This window comes from Lepus europaeus, chromosome 11 (assembly GCF_033115175.1).
Source record: "Lepus europaeus isolate LE1 chromosome 11, mLepTim1.pri, whole genome shotgun sequence".
Lineage (NCBI taxonomy): Eukaryota > Metazoa > Chordata > Mammalia > Lagomorpha > Leporidae > Lepus > Lepus europaeus.
In genome coordinates, this window is record NC_084837.1 from 53530053 (window position 1) to 53545430 (window position 15378).

Below are 15378 nucleotides of genomic sequence, written 5' to 3' on the forward strand. Positions count from 1 at the left end.
TAAGGGAGATTACTTCACTAACACTGCAAAACAAAGACCTCCTAGTGATTCATTTTTACCTGCCCTCCATCATTAATCCCAAAATAATAGTCTGCCCATTCCACCCTTAAACAATTAAGGAAGGCAGCTCAATTCATTCTTCTCAGAACAAAGGGCTCCTTGCCTAGACAGCAGGCCCCCATCTTACTACATTCAACATTAAAATTACAAAGAAAACAGGTTCCCTTCAGTTTTGGAGAGAACCCTAATCCGGATAGGCCTGAAAAGGAGTGATATGGTCTTATTTCCTCTGCTGTGAAAAGTTGAGTATGGGTAAATAAATAAGACAGGACCAACAGGACTGGGTGGGTGGAGAGGCTGTATGTTTAAATGTCTGAGAATTTAAAAACACTTGTTAGAGCAACCTACATTACAGATTTCCTGTCTGAGGACAAAGCTGAAACTGTTCCACCTGCCATGATGAAAAGACTGAAATATCCTTGGATCTGACTGGTAAATTCAACCAGCAAACAATTATGCATAATGTAGGAAGAGTCAGTAGCCAGAAAATTGAGTAAAATTGTATCTCCTTCTAATGGTGTAGACACTCCAAAACGATAATTTCACAATTTGATCAGCGATGGGGATAGGGTAATTTGTGTCCTGTCCTCGAACTGATTTCTGCAAAAAAGGATGGGTGATGATCTTAGAAAATGTCCATAAAAATGAGACTGGGATGGGAGGGAAGGGAGAGCTTCCATCCACTGGTTCACTCTCTGAACACCCTCAACAGCCAAGGCTGGGCTAGGGTAGAGCCAGGAGGCAGGATCTTCATCCGGGTCTCCCAAATACTTCCACCGTTATCCAGTGTTTTCCAGGCGTGTTAGCAGGAAGCGGGATCCGAAGCAGAGTGGCCAGCGCTCAACAGAATGTCTGCTTTGGGATGTGGGCATCCCAAGCGGGGCGCCAAACGCCGGCCTCGGCTTCTGAAAGGCATTTTTTCCACTAGAGTGCCTAACGTGGCCTACTGTAGCCTACCGTTCCTTCATCCGCGGCAGAGAACAGCCCGGGCTCCCGCCCTCCCTCATTGTCCCTTCCCTCGAAGCACTTGCGCCACGCCCTTCACGTTCTGGCGCTAAGTGCGGGCCAATGCAGTCGCTGCCCAAGGATCACGGGACGGAGGAAGGGAAACCGCCAGCCAACGCGAAGCCACTTGCAGCGCAAAGAGGGAGGACTGCGTTTGAGGGGTGTCTTCAGGCCAATGAGGAGAAGGTTACGCGTCACGTCTCCCGCGCAACAGAGGCAGCGTAGCTTCCCGAGTCACGTGACCAGAGAACAGGAGCAGCCCGGCCCCACCTCCTGGTCTGGAGGTAGCGCGATGGGCCACGCTTCCAATGGCTAGCAGAACCTCTAGTCACGTGCGATTTTTGCAAGCTCAGCTGCTCCCGGGGGGTCATGTGACAGTTGACATACGTACGACGCTACCCAATGGAAGCGGAAAGTTGCCTTCTCAGACCAGCGATTGGCTTGTCGCCACGAATAATAGCCGGGCGGGGGCGGGAACAGCCTATCACGTGCTGCGGGGCGGAACGGGGCGGGGCAGACCACTGGTTGCGGGGCGCGCGGCGCGCAGGCGCCCTGGGGACCCGGTAGCGGCGGCGGCGGCGGCTGCGGCGACAGCGGCGGCGAAAGCAGCCCGATAGCTGACCGGAGCGGGAGGCGGCGGTAGCGGCCATGGCGGCAGATGGAGAGCGTTCCCCGCTGCTGTCCGAACCCATCGACGGAGGCGCTGGCGGCAACGGTTTAGTGGGGCCGGGAGGGAGTGGGGCTGGGCCCGGGGGAGGCCTGACCCCCTCCGCACCACCGTACGGAGCCGGTAAACATGCCCCGCCCCAGGGTAAGCCGGGGAGGGTCCGAATTATTCCCGGGGGTGCTCTGCGTGGAGGCGAGGGGCGGGGCCGAGTGGAGGCGGGGTCCAAGCGGCAGGTGCAGGTCGGTTGCACCTGTGACGGGGTGCGGTTTCCGCCCCTCCGCAATCGCGACCAGAGCCTGGGGACGGAAGGGGATTTCGAGGAAGCTGAGTGAAAGGGCGATTGTGAGAAGCCCGCCGAGCTCGGTCCGAAGGGTTGAGGCTCAGAGAGTTCCTGTGGAGCGTCTGTTGGGGTGTCTGTAAGTGACCCTAGGCTTTCTTTGTATCTGCTTCCTCAGCATTCCCCCCGTTCCCCGAGGGGCACCCAGCTGTGTTGCCTGGGGAGGACCCACCCCCCTACTCACCGCTGACCAGCCCGGATAGCGGGAGCGCCCCCATGATCACCTGCCGAGTCTGCCATTCTCTCATCAATGTGGAAGGCAAGATGCATCAGCATGTAGTCAAATGTGGTGTCTGCAACGAAGCCACTGTGAGTGACATGCATACAACACGGGCCCTGTTTTCCTGGATCCTCTTTCTGATCTCTTGATTCCAGACTCCACCGAAGCAGGAGCCAGTGTTCTTCACGAAGCTCGCGTTTCGGTTCCAGGAGTCTCACCCAGCCATTTCCCCAGAAGCCACTCCCCAAAGCTAACGTGCACCACCCCTGCTTCGTACCTATCCTGCTTACTGAAATCTAGTTCTCACTTGCAGATCTCGTGATGTGTGCTCTTTCATTTCTCCTTCCTGGCTGGGGCCTGATGTGTCTGATTTCTCCTTGAAGTGGTTTTGGAGGGAAATGGAAGGCATTGGGATTAGTGATTAGCTTGCTAATGTCACTGTTATTCCCTAGCCCATCAAGAATGCACCTCCAGGGAAAAAATATGTCCGATGTCCCTGTAACTGCCTCCTTATCTGCAAAGTGACTTCCCAGCGGATTGCCTGTCCTCGGCCCTACTGGTGAGAGGCGTTAGGTGGGGAACAACCTTAGGTGGGAAAAATTGGGAAAGCTGAAAAACGGGTAGTGTATATAGAGAGTTTAGAAGGAAAAGCTATGGAACATGGCGCTTCAGTACTGTTACAGCCATTTTCTCATTTCTCAGTAAAACCATTGGGGTGAAATGGTGTCCTTTAGGTGAATGGAGAGCTTTGGGTTCCAAGCGCATTACTGTGAAATTAAAGAGGAATTGGCGAGTTTAAATGTAAGCTGGGTGCTTCCTCAAGGAGTATCTTAAATGTCTTAGAAATAGAGGAACTTGATAGAAAGGAAGGGGGTGGGGGATAAGAAGGAATAGCGGATGCTTAGAATGAAAAACTTTCTTTCACATATAGCAAAAGAATCATCAACCTGGGACCCGTGCACCCAGGACCTCTGAGTCCAGAACCACAGCCTGTGGGTGTCAGAGTCACCTGTGGACATTGCAAGAACACTTTCCTGGTGAGGAGGGGTGTTTGGGAAGCCTTGGGGGACAAGCTAGGTGTTAACATGAGTGTGCAGAGCAGAAGTTTGTTCGTTGTGATGCATTTCCCACCCTCCCCTGCTCTGACGTTCTCTGGAGGAAGACCCTGCTTCAGCTGCTTTTCTTTCTCCATAGTGGACAGAGTTCACAGACCGAACCTTGGCGCGTTGCCCTCACTGCAGGAAAGTGTAAGTGACTATGGGCAGAACTGGTACTTGGGTGGTCTGTCAAATAAAACTACAGCCCCGTTGCAAGGTGTTCGCCTCCCCACAGGTCATCTATTGGGCGCAGATACCCACGAAAGAGATGTGTCTGTTGCTTCTTGCTTGGTTTACTCTTGGCGGTCACTGCTACTGGCCTTGCTGTGAGTAACCTTGACCCAGCCCCTTTCATGCCTCAGCCTCGTCTCCATAGGCTAAGGCTGGAGAAATGAGTCCCCTGAAGAACTGAAACTGGGGGTAGAGGGTTTTAAGATGTGGATGAGCTGGTCTTTACTGTTAGCAAAGGAGTGCAAAAACAGCCATTCTCTCTGGGTAGAGGAAAACATGATATAGAAACAGTTGATGCTGAATTGCTCTTAGGAAGCCTGGCTCAATTGTCAGACACGGAGAGAAACTCCGTGGCTGTCTGGGATGGTATGAGAATGCCCCTGCCCAAGGGGAGCTGAACAGACCTGCTCCTAGAAAGGTCCCTGGAGGTAGCTGTGCATGGAGAGAGCAGGGACTGAAATTTGAGTTCTGTTACTGTTCTTGGGGCTTCAGGAAGTTGTGGGCAGTCAACAGTAACCCCATCTTCTTCTTCCCCCTTGTCAGTTTGGCACATGGAAGCATGCACGGCGGTATGGAGGCATCTACGCAGCCTGGGCGTTTGTGATCCTGTTGGCTGTGCTGTGTTTGGGCCGGGCCCTCTATTGGGCCTGCATGAAGGTCAGCCACCCTGTCCAGAACTTCTCCTGAGCCCCACGATGACCCACAGACTGTGCCTGGCCCCTCCCTGGTGGGGACAGTGACACTACCAAGGGAGCTGGGATGACTCCCTGGGCTTCTGTAAGGAAGCCAAGCAGCTGCCTTCCTTTTCCCTGGGGAGAGGTAGGAAGGAACCAGGCCCTCACTTGATTTGGAGGGGTGGGTAAGACCATTGCTGGCCATCTGCTTTCCTCCAAGGACTGCAGTTTAGGGTGAAGTAGGCAAAACGTCGCCCCTAAACCTGGGTCCTCAAGACGGTTCTAGCCTAGTTCTTCCTATGTGCTCCCTGAACCCATCCCTGTCCCTTACACATTCCAGGGCAGGGTGGGGGTGGGTAGCCCTAGGGGTTCCCCTCCGTCTTTTGCACCATTAGGACCTTGCTGCTGCTATTGCACTTCACCAGGGGCTGGCTCTGGCCTCAGTACCCTGTATCCTCTCCCACATTCCATGTCCTATGGGGTTGGGGTCAGCCGCTGCTTTGTACAGAACCACAGGAACTGGTGTGTATATAACTATTTAATTTGGGGTACGTTCCCCTAGTCCTGTACTTCCCTGAACTCCTTCAAACCTTCCCTGCCCCCCAGTTGCAGTATTTAACTGGGCTGGGTAGGACTGCTGTCTTGGGGGAGGTTAGGGACTCACCCTGTGCTTGTAAATAAAGAAGGTCATGACTACCCTTTTCTCTTTGGTAACTTGTATGTATGGAAAGAGGAGAGACACCATTTACAGTTCCTTGAAGGAGTAAAACACAGACAGCAAGGCTGAAACTATGAGCATTTATTTTCACTTATAGTTCAGCTTTTTTTGTGAAATAAAAAAAGCATACGTGGGGGGGGACACAGAACTCACAAACATAAAAACCTTAGGGGCTTTGGGAGAAACCTAAGTCCATCATAGGAGCCTAGTTGGAGGACTCATATTTTTACAGAAGAAAAATACAGTGCAGATATCTCTAGAGCTTTTAGAGAGGGAATCCTACTTTGGGAAGTAACCCGGGGGAGGTGTCACAGTGCCAGGTATAGGGTGATGGGACAGTGATCACTGCCGAGGGCCTTGGAACGGATCTTGCTGTCACACAAGGCAGGGAGTAGAGAGTGGGACAACAAAAAGTAATCAAGGCGCCAACCAACGTTCTTGGACCGGGCATTCATCATGTAAGTCCAAAAGGTATAGGCATAAGCAGTGTCAGGGTAGAGGTGCCGAAAGCTGTCGGTCAGTGGCACAGCCTGCAGCAATTCCCCAAAGCCTTGGCGCTCCTGTGGAGTGAAGCCAGCATTCTTTTTGTTCCCCTTGGGGTTGCGAAGGTCAATTTCTTCATGCGCCACGTTGAGGTCTCCACATAGCACAAGAGGCTTGCGGGAAGCCAAGCCCTTCAGGAACTTTCGGAAGGCTTCGTCCCAGCGCTGGCGGTACTCCAACCTTACCAGACCACGGCCCGCGTTAGGCACGTAGGCTGTTACCAGCACGAATGCATCAAATTCAGCCACAATCACCCGGCCTTCCTGATCGTGTTCTTCCTCACCTACAAAATCAGTGCAAAAGAATCAGCATAAAGAACTGCACGAAGAGAAGGCAGGGAAGAAAGGAATCGGAGTGGGGCCAGGACAGTATTAGCAGTTCTGGAAGCACTCAGGCACTGGGGGCAGCAGGCTCTTACCAATGCCGTAGGAGACCTTGAGCGGGCACTGGCGGGAAAGGAGGCCCACCCCACTGTATCCTTCCTTGTCTGAAGGAGCTGACCAGTACTGGTGAGGTAATCCAGGCAACTCCTGAAGTTCAGCTGGCAGCTTGTTCTCTGAACACTTGGTCTCCTGGAGGCACAGAATATCTGGGGCTTCTTCCTTTATCCACTGGGAGTGGAAAAGGGGGAAAACACATCAGCTCAGGAGACATTTACTCAATCCATGTGCATAAGCAGCTCTGTGTAGCAGCACAAAACTTGGACAATTATTGTAACTGAAAATGGAAGGAGGTAAGAAAAAAATCTTACATGCTACACTAAGGAGATTGTGTTTTAAAAAGCAAGATTTATTAGTCAAAGACCTCCAGCCACAACAGCATGGAGGGGGCCTTCCAAGAGAGGAAAAAACCCAAATGGGCTGGTGTTAGAGGGGTTTTTAAGTACAATTCTGGGGAAGAAACTGTTAATAAGGTGGGGACAGAGGCCAGCGCTGTGGCACAGCGGGTTAACGCCCTCCTGAAGCGCCAGCATCCCATATGGGCACCAGTTCAAGATCTGGCTGCTTCTTTCTTTCTTTCTTTCTTTTTTTTTTTTTTTTTTTGAGTGGGAAAATAGCTTTATTTCTCTGGGGAGCAGGTGGGCGTTGGTCTCAGAACTTCTAACTGCTTCTTGGTGTCAGCGGCCTTGGTGACCTTGAGCATGTTGAAGCGCAAGGTCTTGCTGAGGGGCCAGCACTCAATTTATTTTATTTGAAAGAGGTACAGACAGAAAGGTCTTCCATCTGCTGGTTCACTCCCCAGATGGCTGCAACGGCCAGCAGCTGCTCCACTTCTGATGCAGCTCTCTGTTATGGCCTGGTAAAGCAGTAGAAGATGGCCCAAGTCCTTGTGCCCCTGCACCGGTGTGGGAGACCCAGAAGAAGATCCTGGCTTCGGATCGGCGCAGCTTCGGCCGTTGCAGTCAATTGGGGAGTGAACCATCGGATGGAAGACCTCTTTCTCTCTGTAACTCTGCCTTTCAAACAAATGGATAAATCTTAAAAAAAAAAAAAAAAAAAAAAAAGGTGGGACTGAACCCAACAGAAGCCCTGATTTACAATCCTTTATGCTGTCTGGCTTGCTCAGGATGAAACCTAAGCGCCATCACAAGGGCGGCTAAGACTTTTAAGCAGTAGATATGGGAATAGAGGATGTGCTAGTTCCTAGAATGGAGGGTATTCTGGAGCTAAAACGGAGGCTGTCCAGCACAGAGGTTTTTGCAACAGTCGGAGGAAGGATACATTAGTAAGAACGGCAATAGCAATGAAGGAATGGACATTCCAGCAAGTCTTGGTTCAGTGCCCCTTGTACTTCTCCCACAAAAAAAGAAAGGAGAAAAATAAAAATGTTACATCCTGGGCACTAAAATGAAAAGAAGCTAATGAAGCCCCGAGACCATTCAGCATGAAATTTGAATTCCACTCACATCCAAGCCTTTCTTCTTAATCCAGGCTCGAAGCCCATCCACGTTCCAGGAGCAGATCTTCAGTGTGGCAGCTTTGCCGCTAGGTGAGGTTTTCTGGTCTGGGGGGTCCTCATACAGTACGGGGCCCTCTCCTGCCTCTTTTTCATTTTTCTTCGCTCCCGTCTTAGCCTTCTTGGCCTCTGGCTCTACAAGAATAATACGCAGGGATAAGAGCTGGAGGTTTCCAACATCGAGTCAGAGTCCAAGGCAAACGCACCGCGGCCCTGCGGTTAGCGCGACTTCCCCGAGTTCCTGCACCCGATGCGAGTCGGCCCACAGCTAACGGGACTTAGAAGCAGCCCCCACCCCCCACCCCGCCCACCGCGGCTGGCAGGGAGAGGGGCCGCTTCACTCTCACCCGTCTTGGGCTCCTCCCCGTCTTCTGCCGCGGCCCCCTTCTTCCCTCGCTTTGGCATGCCTGTAACGATCGCCCTTCGGCACCCGAACCACGTCGACCACCGAAGCAGTGTCTTCACCGCGATGCCTAAGGATGCAAAGATACGGTTCAGCCGGCGAAGGCTGGGGAGAAAACTCCTCCCCTGGACGGCTCCCGCACTAAGTCCCGCCTTTCAAACCACATAATCTCTGAATCCGGCCCCCGCCTCGGTGCATCAGGCCTTCGGCGGTTCACTCACTTCCCAACTAGATCTACCCATAGAGCGTTTGAATCACCGCGAGATCCGCTCTACGGCCAACGGGAGACCTTAACTAAAGGTCCCCTGAGGCAGCTAGCGGAGGCCCCTCCAACATGCAAAAACGCAGCGCTGCACCTCACCTGCTACTGCCCCAGCCTGGCTCCTTACCCGAGCACAAAGAAGGGAGCACGCTGGACGCCCACGTGGGTCACTGGCGTGGTCACGTGACGCGGGGCCGCGCGTGATTGGGCCGTCTGCCACCACGTGATGGAGACTCTGGCACTCCCCTCTCACTCCGCGGAGGGCTGAAGGTCCCAAGGCTCCGTTCTTGGGCTGTTCACGTTCGTGCCTGATGTACGGCTCCTACTGCCGCCCCGACCGAAGGAGCCGGCGCTGTGCGAGGGGGCAGAAGCTCAGTGGCAGCGACTGGGCTGGGCCGCAGGAGAGAGGCGGGGGAGTGGACTAGGCAGGGTCGGCGCAGAGGCCGGCTCAGCGCTCCCGGCAGCTCCGGGGACAGGTTCCGGAAGGGGCCTTGCGGGTCCCGGCGGGCGCAGGCTCAGGCGCGGGCACTGCCCCCGCGGCAGCTTTTAGTGTCTGGGCGCGGGTTTCTGTTTACCAACAGCGTGCGGGCACTGCCCGCCGAGGGCTGCCGCGGCTCGGTGTTTGGCGCCTTGGCGTTCTCTCTCAGGCGGCGCCATGCCGACGGTGCTGGGGTTTGAAGGCAGCGCCAACAAGATTGGCGTGGGAGTGGTGCGGGATGGCAAGGTGCTGGCCAACCCGCGGCGGACCTATGTCACGCCTCCGGGCACAGGTGAGTGCGGGGCTTAATTTGCGACGAGCTTCCCCGCGCACATCACCTATTTCCCTAAAGTGAATGGGGCCCGGGGCATTTTGTCCCATTTTACAGCTCGTTGAGGTTATGTGATGTTACTGTCAGAAGGCGGACGAGTGGAAGAGCCACAGGCGCTTGGACCTGAATCTTCTGGGCTTGTCGAGCTTTTATTGAATGCTTTTTGCGTACCAAGACCTCATAAACTTGTAGAAATCTACCCTGGAGTCTAATGTATAAACGAGTTGTAACCGCGTGATGAGTGGTGTAATAGAGATGGACTCAAAATGTTGTAAAATTTGGAGGAGAGACGTGAAGATGGAAGGAATTAGGATTTAGGTACCGGATAGAACTGACTGGTTTTGGGATACTCTGGACTTTTTTTTTTTTTTTTAAATGTTTGCTTATTTTTATCTACTGGAAAGGCAGGGTGACAGAGCCAGCCAGAGATAACCTCATCTACTGGTCCACTTCCCAAATGCCTGCAGCAGCCAGGGCTGAGTGAGGCAGAAGCCAAGCGCCGGTAGCTCCATCCGTGTCTCCCATTTATGGGTGGCAGGGGCTCATACTCTTGGCCATCATCTGCTCCCTGCCAGGGTGCGCGTCAGCAGGAACTTGGATTGGAAGCCGAGTAGCTAGGTCCTGAGCCTGGGCACTCCCATGGGGAATGTGGGTGTCCCAAGTGCCAGAACACCCACTGTACTTTGTGACTTTTAAAATGGGAGTGGTGGTGCCTTAACATTGTGTCTTGGGGACTAAATGAAAGTATCAGACACTGAACAGCTTCTGTTCGGTATGGTTTATGAGTTGTTGTATCCCGCCTACCCTCCCCTCAAACACCTGCACATATAGAAGGGGGCAAATAATTTCCATGTACCAGAGCAGCCTCTGAACAAGTAATGTGACGGGTTGTACATATTAGAAGTTCTTGTATATGTATATTTAAGTCCTTCCTATTCTAAGCACTTGGGTACTGGGAATACAAGAATAAATCAAATAGCCAATGCTTTCAGGTAATTGTAGTTAAACTGTGGAAACCACTGATAATTTTAATGCTATAATTGTTATGTGTAAGATACAATGCTGTAATTATATGTAGGATTTTGCATGAGGTAGGTATCACTTGAGTCTTTTTTTTTTGATCTTTTATTTTTATTTATTTGAGAGAGAGAGTTACAGGCAGAGAGAGAGAGAGGTCTTCCATCTGCTGGTACACTCGCCAAATGGCCACAATGACCAGAGCTGGACCAATCTGAAGGCAGGAGTCAGGAGCTTCTTTTGGGTCTCCCACATGGGTTCAGGGGCCCATGCATTTGGGCCATCTTCTACTGCTTTCCTAGGCCATCAGCAGGGAGCTGGATGGGAAGTGGTGCAGCGGGGACTCGAACTGGTGCCCATATGGGATGCCAGCACTGCAGGTGGACGCTTAACCTACTATGCCACAGTGCCGGCCCCTCACTTGGGTCTTAATGCTGAGTAGGAATTGAGTATGAAGAAAGGCACTTCTGATACCTGAACAGCTTACGTAGAGGTTAGAATGTATCTGAAAACCTGGAAGACAGGGTGCTTGAGGAGAATGGAAGGAGTCTTCCTGCACTGCTGAAACTCAGGAGGCTTCACTGTCATTGTTTTAAAATTCTACTTGTCTTTGCTGCAGAAAACCCTTATGACCCCTAGCCTGTTCCCATTTTCTAGGATTCCTTCCAGGTGACACTGCCAGGCACCACCGAGCTGTTATCCTAGATCTGCTACAGGAGGCGCTGACCGAGGCTGGATTAACCTCCCAGGATATTGACTGTGTTGCCTATACCAAGGGTATGACTGGGGGAGGGGTCAGTGTTGGAGGAATGTGGAGCCTGGGTAGGTCAAAATGGCCTCTGCCTTGGCTCTGTCACCACCACAAGCCCTCTCCCGCTTTGATATTCCCTAGTTCTTTACCTGTTTTTTTTTTTCCAATCCAGCATTCTAACTACTATTTCTGTCCCCTAGGTCCTGGCATGGGTGCTCCACTGGTTTCTGTGGCTGTCGTGGCTCGTACCGTGGCCCAGCTGTGGAATAAGCCATTGCTAGGCGTGAACCACTGTATAGGCCACATTGAGATGGGCCGTCTCATCACTGGAGCCACCAGCCCAACTGTGCTGTATGTCAGCGGGGGAAACACACAGGTATTATGAGTACTCCACCTACTTCATCCTACTTTGTGGGCAGTGAACCAGTGACTTCCGTGGCTTACCTGAGTTGTGGGGACTGCCTGTGAAACAGGACTGAACCTAGCTCTTCACCAGAAAATGCACAACAGGGTTTGTAATAGCAGATTTCGACAGGATATTAAAACTTTTGGTGACTTTTATATATTTGATTATACAAAAAAAGATTAGGAATTTCCAATTTAGAAAACAATAATAAGGATTTAAGCTTATATTATTTTGAAGCTTTTTTTTTTTTTTCTGTACATTTTAGCAATTAAAACTAAGGGGCACTACCAATTTTATTTTTTTAGGATAACTAGACATTTTGTAATGAAGGTAAATGTAGAATTTGTTATTCTAACACTATAAAATGTAAGTAACTTTAAGAAGCAACTTTATAAATGGTAAAAAGAATTTTAAATGTATAGGTGTAGCTAAAATTGCTTGGGATACCTTACATGACCTTTTAAGATACGGGATTGGATTTCTTTCCCATGGAACACCTAATATGGTTATTAGAAATAGCTCAGCATTGTCCCAGCTTATGAAAGGGTTGTGTTCTAAAACTGTTTTGTGAAGTGGTTACTGTGAGGCACACCTTCCCGTGACAACCATGTGGGAACATGAGTGCATAGAGGGCAAGTAATTGAAGCCTGAAGGATGACATAGAAGTTTAGGGACTTCGGTTGTGGAAAGCAGCAATAGACACTGTAGAAGTTCATGAAGAGAAATGGTAAGGCTTCCTCTTCCTCTTCCCTTTCGAATCTTTCTTAGATGTTAAAAACAAAGATGATGATTGGGTGGTGAGGAATAACTAATAGAAAAAAGGTTTTTTTGCCAGCAAAAAAGTATATGAGAAAGGAAGAAAATCCCTAATGGCATTGGGAGGGGAAAGAAACTCTCTGGTCCCTGGGAAGCCCGCAGCATGAGACCGTAGGTGCTAGGTATTTGCTGTGTGGAAGTTGGACACATGAAGAACTGGCCTCAGGAGACTGCCATTGCTGGGTTGGGTGGTCCGTTGGTCTGACCCCACATAAGGTTTTCCGTTTCATAAAAATGACTTTTTTTCCAAATGCCACTACCCTGGTAGGAATCTAGAATGATTCTTGTTCCTGCGTCCAAGCAAGATAGCCTGCTCCTAATCTACACAGGCAGGACGGCGTCTAAGGAATATGTCCAACCTGTGAAGCAGAGAAATGTATTTGAAATTATAGCTTGCTTCTGCCCTGACCAATCTGTCTTCTGTAGATTAGGAATCTACCCTGGAAATCCTCAGGGTATGTGGGCTTCTTAGATAAGAGCTATGTTTTTAAAAATCACCCCTTCAGGGTCCGGGGAAGCCGTTTTTCCCATGTCGTCTTTGAAGCTCCGGTGGCTGTGTTGACCCTCTGCCACATTCTTCCCCAAAGCCAAGTACTCCTCTTTACAGCCCTGAGGTTTCATGGACATCCTCATCACCTCTAGGTGATTGCATACTCAGAGCGTCGGTACCGCATCTTTGGGGAGACCATCGATATTGCTGTGGGTAACTGTCTGGATCGTTTTGCCCGAGTGCTCAAGGTAAGCTCATGGGGCGGCAGGGAACCTAGATGTGGGTGAACTCCTGGGGAGCCATGGAAGTGAAGGAGGAAGTAAATAGCTTTGTCTTCCCACATGCCTGACTCCATCCTCTTCCAGTCTTTTTTTTTTTTTTTTTTTTGGTAGATTTCCAATGACCCAAGTCCTGGCTACAACATTGAACAGATGGCAAAGAGGTAAGGGAGTACAAGGTGGAGGCTGGCTGCTAGGGCTTCAGGGCTTGCTCTACATGTGCATTAGCAAGATTCGGGAAAGGCTTTGCAGGGTGAGCACCAGCTGACTGTAGGCTCTGTGCCCTTACTTATCCCCATATAGAGGCAAGAAACTGGTTGAGCTGCCCTACACTGTAAAGGGGATGGACGTCTCATTCTCAGGGATCCTGTCTTTTATTGAGGTGAGTGTGAGAGGTAAGAAGGGGGCATTTCTATGGTTTTTTTAATGAAGCTTATCTGTTTTACTTTCTATTTTATGTCCTGCCTATAGCATAGACCCATATCAGATGCTGAATAAAGTCACAGCAGTTATTGGCCATCTTCTCTGTGCCAGGCACTCTTCCAGAAAGCAAGGATACAGCAGGGAGCAAAACAGAAATTCCTGCCTACGTGGAGCTTAGATTCTAATGAGGGAGATAGACAAGAAACAAGAGGGGGAAAATAACTTAGAGTACATCAGGAGGGAAAAGTGCTATGGAGAAAAATTAAGCAAGATACATAAGGGGTGGGGTATGCAAGAGCACGCGTTCAAGAGGTAATTCTAGAATCTGGAGTGCTACCAGTTCTTGGTACCAGAGAAGGGCAAGGTGTGGTATAGGATTTGCTCGCAGTGTGAATTGTGTTGAAAGATGCTAATTCTCTTGGCTGTAACTTTTGCTCTCATGTGATCCCCACATCACTGTTACATTGTTCCTTTTTGTCCTTCATTTGTAGGATGCAGCCCAGCGGATGCTGGCCACAGGCGAGTGTACTCCTGAGGATCTGTGTTTCTCCTTGCAGGTAATGGAGTACAAGCTGGTGCAGAAAGTTTGGGCTGGGGGAACTTTTATACAATAGAGCAGAACTAAGCTGGGATGTCCCTGATATTTGCTCCTTGTCTGTCCCCCACAGGAAACCGTGTTTGCAATGCTGGTAGAGATCACAGAGCGAGCTATGGCGCACTGTGGCTCCCAGGAGGCCCTCATTGTAGGAGGTGTGGGGTGTACGTATCATTGAACGGTGTTGCTCTTTCCTTTTCTTGGCATTGTGAGTCTTAGTCCCATTACTCTAAATGGCCAGGGGTTTGGAAAATTATTAGTTTGCCCTCTTGCCCTGTGCCTTCCCATTCTTGCCTCTAGTCCTCTATTTCATTGTCCTAAGTGCACTTAAGATGTGCAGCTGGGTCAGGGAGAGATACCTGAAACTAAGCTAACCCTGTCTCCTGCCTCTTTATAGGTAACGTGAGGCTGCAGGAGATGATGGAGATAATGTGCCAGGAACGCGGAGCTAAGCTTTTTGCCACAGATGAGAGGTAGAGACCTTTTCTTGTTCTGTTACTGTGATTTTTCTGCCCCTAGATCCTAAATCTCATGTCTCTTGCGTCCCAGATTCTGCATTGATAATGGAGCCATGATAGCCCAGGCTGGCTGGGAAATGTTCCAGGCCGGACACAGAACCCCACTCCGTGATTCTGGGATTACACAGAGGTGAGTGATTCCCTCTTTGTGGGGAATAGACAGGCTTGTTCGGGAGGTAGGCCATAGTCAGCACAGGAGAGAGTCTATTCCTGATGGGGAGACAGAAAAATGGAAGGTGGTAAGGGGTAGACCTCCATCGGATTTTTCCTCTTTTTCCACAGGTATCGGACAGATGAAGTAGAAGTGACCTGGAGGGACTAGCAAGATGAACAGGATCAGAGTAGATAGTTTCCTAAGGGGAGCCCACAGGACCCTGGGCCTTACTCTCCATCCTGACATGGGAGTCAAGGCAAGGCTATGGACTCCTGTCCCCCTGGCAAAGTTCGGGCCTGCAAGTACGGTTGGGAGCCCCTGTGGAACCTTAGGATGGCTCAACAATAAAGAATTTTTGATTTTATATGTTGATAATTAGATTGTGTTCCTCAGAATAGGGTGCAGTCTTGTTGATGGAGTGAACAGATAAGGAGCCAGGGGTCAGAACAGCACTGTGACTGACTGTGCAGGTAGCCTCTGCAGGCCTCTGCACAGGAGCCAAAAACAGGGAGAAGTCATGGGTGCTGTCCTAACATCTCTCTAGCAATGTTGTTAGTATCAGACCCAGTACTGTCTGCTTTATAGTCATTATCTCATTTGAATTATGTGATGTAGACACTCAGGACTTTCTTCAGGATAGCCTGCAGGTAGGTCTGATTTACAGCTTGAGTAAAACCGCCCTTGTCCATGCACTTCCTCCCACACACTTTACATGTACCTCCACTGGCAGGCTTCCCTCCTGCAGCCACCAGAGTAATCGCCCCATTATGTTTGCATGATTATCATCACTACAGGTCTTGAACTGCCGAGTCACCTCATCTCTTTAAAAAAAAAAAAAAGATTTATTTATTTATTTGAAAGGCAGAGTTATAGAGAGGCAGAAGCAGAGAGAGAGAGACAGAGGTCTTCTATCCACTGGTTCACTCCCCAGTGGCTGCAACAGCTAGA

General features: G+C 50.4%; 3 protein-coding genes across 5 annotated transcripts; 2 read left to right on the top strand and 1 right to left on the bottom strand.

Moving 5' to 3' along the window:
* Positions 1–1632: 1632 nt before the first annotated feature.
* Positions 1633–4984, top strand: PIP4P1 (phosphatidylinositol-4,5-bisphosphate 4-phosphatase 1). Of its 2 annotated transcripts, none has more exons than XM_062205533.1 (7): positions 1633–1876; positions 2188–2378; positions 2742–2848; positions 3221–3326; positions 3484–3536; positions 3622–3712; positions 4161–4984. In XM_062205533.1, exons 1-7 carry the CDS (start codon positions 1714–1716, stop codon positions 4302–4304), a joined length of 855 nt encoding a protein of 284 aa, XP_062061517.1. In that variant the 5' UTR covers positions 1633–1713; the 3' UTR covers positions 4305–4984. The 2 variants fall into 2 exon arrangements, with proteins under 2 accessions (XP_062061517.1, XP_062061518.1); XM_062205534.1 differs by having other exon boundaries at positions 1633–1855.
* A 91-nt stretch (positions 4985–5075) lies between these two features.
* APEX1 (apurinic/apyrimidinic endodeoxyribonuclease 1) lies at positions 5076–8364 on the bottom strand. 2 transcript variants are annotated; one of them, XM_062205538.1, is made up of 5 exons: positions 8301–8364; positions 7856–7981; positions 7459–7643; positions 5971–6163; positions 5076–5835 (listed from the first exon to the last, which is right to left on the bottom strand). In XM_062205538.1, the coding sequence occupies exons 2-5, from the start codon at positions 7911–7913 to the stop codon at positions 5318–5320; spliced, it is 954 nt and encodes a 317-aa protein (XP_062061522.1). In that variant the 5' UTR covers positions 7914–7981; positions 8301–8364; the 3' UTR covers positions 5076–5317. The 2 variants fall into 2 exon arrangements, with proteins under 2 accessions (XP_062061522.1, XP_062061521.1); XM_062205537.1 differs by having other exon boundaries at positions 8273–8360.
* A 319-nt stretch (positions 8365–8683) lies between these two features.
* Positions 8684–14794, top strand: OSGEP (O-sialoglycoprotein endopeptidase). The gene is made up of 11 exons (XM_062205536.1): positions 8684–8943; positions 10657–10776; positions 10951–11126; positions 12615–12710; positions 12855–12904; positions 13044–13122; positions 13655–13720; positions 13832–13922; positions 14156–14231; positions 14308–14406; positions 14559–14794. Exons 1-11 carry the CDS (start codon positions 8829–8831, stop codon positions 14596–14598), a joined length of 1008 nt encoding a protein of 335 aa, XP_062061520.1. The 5' UTR covers positions 8684–8828; the 3' UTR covers positions 14599–14794.
* The last annotated feature ends 584 nt before the right edge of the window (positions 14795–15378 follow it).